The sequence below is a fragment of the Sapajus apella genome, unplaced genomic scaffold (genome assembly GCF_009761245.1).
Source record: "Sapajus apella isolate SASKATOON/1434 unplaced genomic scaffold, GSC_monkey_1.0 scaffold250, whole genome shotgun sequence".
In the NCBI taxonomy this organism is placed as follows: domain Eukaryota; kingdom Metazoa; phylum Chordata; class Mammalia; order Primates; family Cebidae; genus Sapajus; species Sapajus apella.
In genome coordinates this window covers 14,759-23,990 of record NW_022437190.1, presented here as the reverse complement: position 1 = coordinate 23,990, position 9,232 = coordinate 14,759, and the positions used below count along the sequence as shown (strand labels likewise).

Here is a 9,232-nt window from a genome sequence, read left to right as displayed (position 1 = left end):
AAGAGTGAAACTCTGTCTCAAAAAAAAAATAATAATAAAATAAAATAAATAAAAGATACAACAATAAAATGAGAAAAGAGGGAGAGAAAAGTGGAAACTAGAGATTATTGACTGTTGTGTAGGTAGCAAGTAAGACTCAAAGATTACTATTTAAAAATAACTGATTAGATATTAAGGTTAAGCAAGAAAAAATGAGAGGATATTATAAAATATGTAAATACAAAAATAACCACTAAAATAAAAATTCAAACCAGCCTAAATAGTCAAAGAAGCTTTAAGCAAGATAACAACAAACAAACAAAAAGCTCAAGAAATAAAGTAACCTTAAATAGAATATAGAATTACAAGAAAAACAGTATGATAGAGCTGAGGCCTAACATATACGTCATATCAGTGAAGTGAATAGACTGTATTCCCCTTTCAAAGACAAAGACATGTATATTTAAAACAAAACCCAATGCTGTACTTGATACAAAAGCCAAGTGAAGTACACGTTTCACAAGGTGAAATCCAAAGGGCAAATAAAGGAAAATAATAAGAATGCAAAGGCTGCAATCCTCCTGATATTGGAGATAGTAAAAGTGAGGCCAAACGACATCAAACAAGACAGAAAAGAATACTCACTGCCAAAAGCTGCACTTCATATAAAGGCACAACAGTTGTGACTATGCAGAAATTACAGGTTATGCAAGAAGAAGCAGAACACTATTAGCAGAGTATTTTAAGACACTGCTCAGCAGAAGAAGGTTAAGTAAATTTTAAAAACTTAGTAAGAATATGAAGGATCAAAATAATGCAATCTCGTGGATAGAAAACAAACTATTTGCAATAGCAAAGACTTGGAACCAACCCAAATGCCCATCAATGATAGACTGGACAAAGAAAATGCGGCACATATACGCCATGGAATACCATGCAGCCATAAAAAAGGATGAGTTCATGTTCTTTGTAGGGACATGGATAAATCTGGAAACCATCATTCTCCTCAAACTAACGCAAGAACAGAAAACCAAATACCACACGTTCTTGCTCATAGGCGGGTGTTGAACAATGAGAACACATGAGCACAGGGAGGGGAGCATCACACACTGGGGTCTGTTGTGGGGGGCTAAGGGAGGGACAGCAGGGGGTGGGGAGGTTGGGGAGGGATAATGTGGGGAGAAATGCCAGATATAGGTGACGGGAGGATGGAGGCAGCAAACCACCTTGCCTTGTATGTACCTATGCAACAATCCTGCATGATCTGCACATGTACCCCAGAGCCTAAAGGACAATTAAAACTCACTGTATATTTGGGCACAAAAATGTATCAGTAGAAATATTGCTGACCATGAAGAACTTGAAATTCAAAAGAAAACTCTAAAATAAATTCCTTTTTATATGAAAATTATAAAATACTCCAGTAAGCAAATTTTCAGTGAAAAGGTTAATACAAACAGAAATTACAGAATTTCTGAAAAATAAAAATGATGCAGTTGCTGTGTATCAGGATCTATAAGATACTTCAAAAGTAGAAATCACAGAAAAACTTACAGGCTTAAAAACATCGAACCCAATACAATTAATTAATGAAAATGAAGTCAATTTCTAAATGTAAAAGCTAAAAATAACAACAAAATAAAACAGCAGGAAGGAAATAATAAAGAGGAAAATAGAAATTGATGTGGTGGAGTACCAAAAAACCTCATATTACATTACATTAATAAATTAAAATTATATGTTTTTGGAAAACTCAGCAAAACGGGTAAACCACGAACTAATCTAACAAGAAAAAAAACGTAGCTATCTACTTAGAAACAAAAGAAAAAGCCACTTGTTGCATGACTCAGTTTTCAGCTTCATTATTTTTTTCGGTTTGGAATCGTGAATTAGGGTCCTGAGTTCTTATTTTCTCTTCACACTAGACTGATGTATGTAATCTAGCCTCAAATGATTCAGAAAAAAATTGAAATGTCATAAACAGTGTGTGTTTATGTTTGTGTGTGTGTGTGTGTGTGTGCGTGTGTGTGAAGTGGAGGGAGTGAGAGAGAACAAGTATGGCAAAATGTTAAAAAACTGGTGAATCAGGTCAAGGGTACATGGGAGTTCTCTGTTTAATTCTTGCACTTTTAAAAATTATTGAAAACTAAAAACAAAGCTTACATAAGATAAAAAAATAACATAAACTTATAGAATATAAATCGGAATTCACTCATTTATAGAACTTTACTTGATTTATACTATTAATATAGTTATCAATAATAAACAAGGACAACCTCCTTTGGCTCTGATATATTCTGAGACCCCTGAAATGCCTCTAGAATTTTCTTTTTGAGGTCCCTTGATAGTCTTTCCTTGAGGCAGTTTTCCTAAGATCTTACCACCTCTAACGGTAGGAAGACTGAGCAGAAGCTATTTATTTGGGATCCATAAAACTCTCAGAGAGCAAAAAATATGTGTGTGTGTGTTTACATGTATATGTGTATACACACATATATACATATTCCTTTTTTTTTTTTTTTTTTTTGAGACGGGGCCTCACTCTGTTACCCAGGATGGAGTGCAGTGGCATGATCTTGGCTCACTGCAACTTCTGCCCCTGCCAGGGTTCAAGGGATTCTCCCACCTCAATCTCCCAAGTTGCTGAGATCACACAAATAAAGCACTGTGCCCAGCTCACTTTTTATATTTTTGGTAGAGACAGAGTCTTATCATGTTGTGCAGGCTGGTCTCAACCTCTTGAGCTCAAACAATCTGCCTGCCTTGGCCTCCCAAAGTGCTGGGATTACAGGCGTGAGCACAGCACATGGCCATATTCCATATTTATAGATAAATTTGCCCTTTATTTGTTGATGCCTCACCAGATTCTGAAAGCTTCTTAAAGTATTTTCGCTCCCTGTAATAGAAAACTTAAATGTATTTATGTTTTGAATTGAGAAAAATATATGGTTTACATCGTGATTCATAGTTATTCAATATTACTACTGAATTCTATAATTTTATATTTAAAACTGAACTTACTATAGAGTGTTGAAAGCAAAATACAAAACTGTATTTTTCGGTGGGATCTCAAGTTTGTAAAATATATACGCCTTCAGAAAAGAGGTTTTAAAAATTACCACAAAACTATAAAGACATGTAAGCATTAGGACTGTGAATGATCTGAAAGATTTCCTTCTTCATGTTTTTGTGTACTTTGCACATTGTCTATAACATATAGGTATAATCTTAATCAGAAAAAATTAAATTATTGAATTAGACTTAAATATGATTATAAATTTCAATAGTTATTTACACATAATTGTGTTAGAAATAAAGGGAAAATATCCAACAATTGTTAACTGAAATAAATTTGATGTGAACTTCTGGAATTCCAGGCCTGGAAATGTTTAAAAACATACAAGATCCATTAATAGGTAGCAACTTTGCACTGAATCCAAGCATATCCTTGAACATAGAGGTTTCATTTTATTTCAGGTTTCCACATCTATGATTACACCTATGGTTTTAAAAAATCACAGCAATAAAACTCCTAAACTGTTATAATTATCTATGAAATTCTGTACTGTTATAAGCATGTTCTTAGGATAGCCAAGAGAAATAGGTGTATAATCCATGAAGGAACACAGGAAGAAAACGTTCAATATCTTCACCATGTTGCATCTCAAAAGCATCATCTGAAGGGTAACGCTTCTGGGAGTTCAGAGAAACAAGAGTCAGAGAGCTTACACCTTCCGCTGAGAGCTGTTCTGATTCCAGCAGAACGATGCTCTTATCCACTGCCCGGAGGGCACAGAGTGAGTCAGGGGCCGCTTGGAGATAAAGACTAGCGTTGGAGCCAGGGAGGCCCTGCCCTTTAGAGAACTTCATGCTAACCTAAAGTCAAGAGAAAAAAAAGAGATGAGAGTGGGGACAATTTTATGTAAAGAAGATCTGAATACATTTAATTGCTCCTGAATAAACCCTCCTAGATTTCTGTACTGTATTTCCCCAGCCCACTCTCACCCTCAGCTCTCCTTGCAGGAGACCCCTTTCACCACCATGCTGCCATCTCAGGATTTTCACTGCTGCCAAGGATCATGCATTCTATTTGGTGATTCTTTCATCCCCTAATAATTCAATTATGCCAACACTGAGTGTGAGTTTCTCACGTGAAGGTGATAGTAGTCAGACGAGAAGACATCAGGGAAAAAACTGTTCCCACTTAGAAGGCCAGAAAGAGAAATATCACCTGGTGTTTAAAGCACTTGTCAATCTGGAATCTGACACTGTCAGCCACAATTTCCCCACTGGGGTGAAGGGTGTAGACAAACAGGACAGCCGCAGGAGCCAGAGCAGCACTGATGCTGATTGGGAATGAGAAGTTTCCATTCCAGGCTGTGTAAGTAGGAGTCGAACAGATAAAATGCTGAAAGTTTCCCGGATCACTGGTACACTTAGATGAAAGAGAATGGCTCATGGACAGAAAGAGCAAATTGGGCTTTGTTTTCAAGGCAAATAAATCAAATAATAGGAAGTACCTATAAAATAAAGAAGGCTGCATGATTTAGATAATAACAATATACTGGGATTTTGAACGCCGCTTTTCTAATGTACTCAATGATCTGACAATGAAAGAAACAGCACTCTCCTTCATCAAGACATTTAGTAGCTCACCTCAGCCTGTGCTAACTATTCTCTTCATCTGCAAATTTAAATAAGTGCTCATTCTAACTTCTTTTCACTAAACATATACACATGTCTAATATACATACATACATATGCATGCATAATATACAAATATACAAATATTAGATTCTCATAAGAGTGCAAACCCTACTGTGAACTGCACATGTGAAGGATCTAGATTGTGTGCTCCTTATGAGAATCTAATGCCTGATGATCTTTCAAATATATATATTTGTATGTTATATATGTATATGTTTGTATATGTAAATGTTATATATATTTTATATATGTATATATGTATATTTTTAACTATATATATCAACATATTTTCTTTATATATAATTTCTATATATATAATTTCTATATTTCCTTAAGAAAAAATGTAGGTAGAGTACATATTTTAAAATAAGTATATTACGTATACCTTTGTTTTGGATCTCCTTTTGTCCACTGAGCAAGATAGTTCCTTTCGCCATCACCTGTGCAGAACAAAGAAAACATAACATGCAATATATTTTCTAATATCATCATATTCTCATGTTGTGATTAGGGAATTTATTACTTAGTGGTAATTCTTTTCCATAAGATAGGGTAGCTTCCACAAGCAAATATTAAAAATTGACTTTGCGTAAGTTGGAAAAGAGCAGAGAAAGTGACTGAAATTGATGGAGATTTTATTATGTACTGGAAACTTTGTGAACCATGTGCAATGCGCTGTGCAAAGTGGCACATAAAGCTCTGAAATTGCTGGGACTGTCTGGTTTCAAATATGCCTTCGCCTGCTCATTAACTTTGTGACTTGAGACACGGTGTTTTCACCTGTTTGCCCCTGTTCCATTATCTGTAAAATGGAGCTATCTATGAGGCTGATTAAATGAGTTATCACATATACAATCCTTTTAACAGTGCCTTACACAGAACCCTTACCCTAAGAGGTAAGTTTGACAATCTCCAGTTACAATGTACACTCGAGGAAACCAAGACTTAAAGAGTTGAAACAATCGGTCCAAGATGCACTAATTTCCATGCTAACTAGGAGAGGGTGGGGGAGTCAAGTTAATGTCTTAATTTCCAAGTCAGTGTCTTTTCACTCTTCAACAGACCTTAGAGCAGAAGGCCCCAGTCCCCAGGCTGTGTTCCAGTAGGTACCTGTCCATGGGCTGTTAGGTACTGGGTCACATAGCAGGAGGTGAGAGGTGTGGTGAGCAAGCATTACCACCTGGGCTCCGGTCAGATCAGCAGAGGTATTAGATTCTCATAGGAGTGCAAGCTCTATCGTGAACTGTACATGGGAGGGATCTAGGTTGCACACTCCTTATAAGAATCTAATGCCTGATGATCTGTCACCTCCAGATGAGACCATCTAGCTGCAGGAAAACAAGCACAGTGTTCTCACTGATTCTACATTATGGTGAGTATGTAATAATTATAGAAATAAAGTGCACAATAAATGTAATATGCTTGAACCATCATGAAGCCATCCCCTCCATCCCCACCCCACCTGTGGAAAAACTGTCTTCCATGAACCCAGTCAGTTCCTGATGCCAAAAACATCAGTGGCTCCTCCGTAGAGAGTCAAAGTAGACAGAACCAAGAGAACGAAGTTCTCTTTTAGTGCTTATCAAAATGAGCTTTCCACCTTACTTTCTAGCATCTGCCCGATATTTTACTATTACCGAGGGTCATAAATACTTGCTACGAGTTACATTTGAATGCTTAAACAAGCAGTCTCTGAATAGCAAGTTCTTCAACCTCAGGGAAACTTCAATTCCCTTAGATCATTTTGTGTTTGCTTGTTTGTTGTTAATGGACAGAACAGTATTCACTAGCAGAGTGAAAAGGCTGCCCTCACTCTGGTCACCATGGAATGGCTGATGCATGCTTTTTTTGTTTTGTTTTTTTTTTTATTGCATTTTAGGTTTTGGGGTACATGTGAAGAACATGCAAGATTGTTGCATAGGTGCACACGTGGCAGTGTGATTTGCTGCCTTCCTCCCCATCACCTACATCTGGCATCTCTCCCCTTGCTATCTCTCCCAAGCTCCCCACCCCCCACCGTCCCTCCCCTATTTCCCCCCAACAGACCCCAGTGTGTAGTGCTCCCCTCCCTGTGTCCATGTGTTCTCATTGTTCAACACCCGCCTATGAGTGAGAACATGTGGTGGTTGATTTTCTGCTCTTGTGTCAGTTTGCTGAGAATAATGTTTTCTAGGTTCATCCATGTCCCTACAAAGGACATGAACTTATCATTTTTGATGGCTGCATAATATTCCATGGTGTATATGTGTCACATTTTCCCTGCCCAGTCTATCATCGATGGGCATTTGGGTTGGTTCCAGGTCTTTGCTATTGTAAACAGTGCTGCAATGAACATTCGTGTGCACGTGTCCTTATAGTAGAACGATTTATAATCCTTTGGATATATACCCAGTAATGGGATTGCTGGGTCAAATGGAATTTCTATTTCTAGGTCCTTGAGGAATCGCCACACTGTCTTCCACAATGGTTGAACTAATTTACACTCCCACCAACAGTGTAAGAGTGTTCCTATTTCTCCACATCCTGTCCAGCATCTGTTGTCTCCAGATTTTTCTAAGCTGTGCTAGGCTAAGCAGATGTGTAATTAAACAAGATTCCAGGAACCCACTGACCAAGACTCACCAAATAGAAGAAGTTTACACTGGAGTCATCCTTATATGCTTCACTGTTTAGGGAGTAATGCACAGTAACAACCTTCTGTTGATTACATTCAAGCTGCTTTGGTTCAGGAACAATCTTCAGGAAGCTGTTGGTTCGGGAGTAAAAGCGTGAGACTAAGAAGTGAGCATCCAAGTACTGAGGCGTCAACCAGCTGGGGAGATAGCAGCTCTTAGGTCGAACATACGTGGCCTGAGAGGATAAAAGAAAGAGAAGGGTCTTAGAGCCATCATGACATCCGAAGACGGTTGTTACCGCAGAGTGGAGGTTTCTCAACTCTTCAAAACAGGGAGGAACCTCAACTTGTGGCTGACTTTTTAATGTTAACTTATTGGAATCAAAATAATAATAGCACTCTGCTCTTTGTATACAAAACATGACCATGAAGGACTGTGTAAACATTTCATTAGACTGACGGAGAATTATTGTGTCCTTTATTCTTTCATTGAAGCCACAGAATTGGGCTTGAGCTCTGTTTCCTTCAGTTACATGTGAGCACTGAAAATTATTTAACTGCGAAATTCTGTTTAAGCATCAGAAAATAAAGAGAAAACATAGGATCTCCCCTATCTATGCATGAAATGATCTGAGTAAGAAAGTCAAATCATCCTCATGAGCTACTTCTTGTTTCCTGGAGGAAAATATTAATTGTTAGAGAATGTGTAACAACTGTAATACGCTTTTAGCATCTCTTCCTCTTGAAAAAGTATTCTCATATATTATTTAGTGAACAAGCAAATTATATAAAGTAAGCTACATTTTAAATTTTTATTAAAATATATTCTGAATACAAGTTATCTCTTAAGACGTTCTTAATGTTTAATATTTCTGACATCCAAATCCTCTGCAGGATATCTAATGGTCTTCCTCTATTCTTTGATGTCTTACTTTTAGGTTGAACTCTGGATCAAACATGTCTGAAGTGTCAATGGAAAATTGAGCTTCGCCATTCTCATCTGTAGTGTAATTTCCTATAAATTCGTCATTGAGCTCCAGTTGCAACAACTTGTTCACCATCGGCACATTATCGGGACCCAAAAATTTAAGCTGTACAAGAAAAGAATAATTAATATGATGTAAAAGACAAAATGTTCACATTTTTACAGAGAAATTTTTCTACTCATAAATGTGATCCCCTGTCATTTTCTTAAATTTCAACAGACAGAAAGATGTTCTACTAAATACATAGATATGTAACAGAAAGTATGGAAACAAGTATAATATTATCTATTGCTTCTTTCAGTCTAGGACATTTCTAGCACCTTGGACATAGTAATGCTTAAAATGTATTATAAAGGTAGGAAAAAAAGTGACCAGAAATTTTCAAAGGGCAATCTATGATCCAAGAAAATGAAATATGTATTCTTTAGTCAAACCTACAGTTCCAAAATAAGAAATCCCTCTTCTATAGAAAGTATCCACGTTCTCAAAGTTCACAGTTCCAAGCAATTGAGTGATAAAAATTGAGGTCATCTCACTGATCTGTACACCTGTAAGAAATGATGAACACAGCAGAGTGAACCATGTCTAGCTAAGTCACCATCCATACCAATATAAGTGTGACCAGCTTGCCCAGTGTGAACAGCATCGTGATATGGATCAGGTATGTTCATATAGAGCACTTTACAATGGCATAATCCCAGCCGGGCGCGGTGGCTCACGCTTGTAATCCCAGCACTTTGGGAGGCCGAGGCAGGCAGATCACAAGGTCAAGAGATCGAGACCATCCTGGCCAACATGGTGAAACCCTGTCTCTACTAAAAATACAAAAAAATTAGCTGGGCGTGGTGGCGCACTTCCATTAAATTAGAAATAATTAATCTGAATTTTGTACCTAGTGCTAACTCAACAAACTTCTTCCAGTGAATTGCCAGATATCCCCAGGTCA

At 37.3% G+C, this 9,232-nt stretch overlaps 1 protein-coding gene across 1 annotated transcript in view; it reads right to left on the bottom strand.

The window, feature by feature from the left end:
• The window catches only part of LOC116545184 (ovostatin homolog 2-like), a 49,616-nt gene that overhangs the window by 26,165 nt on the left and 14,219 nt on the right, over nt 1-9,232 (bottom strand). The window contains exons 10-15 of the mRNA XM_032271814.1: nt 8,725-8,834; nt 8,233-8,391; nt 7,309-7,536; nt 5,072-5,126; nt 4,211-4,356; nt 3,709-3,855 (exon numbers count right to left, since the gene is read on the bottom strand). Coding sequence (XP_032127705.1) covers nt 3,709-3,855; nt 4,211-4,356; nt 5,072-5,126; nt 7,309-7,536; nt 8,233-8,391; nt 8,725-8,834 — 845 coding nt within the window. The remainder of the gene's footprint in view (nt 1-3,708; nt 3,856-4,210; nt 4,357-5,071; nt 5,127-7,308; nt 7,537-8,232; nt 8,392-8,724; nt 8,835-9,232) is intronic.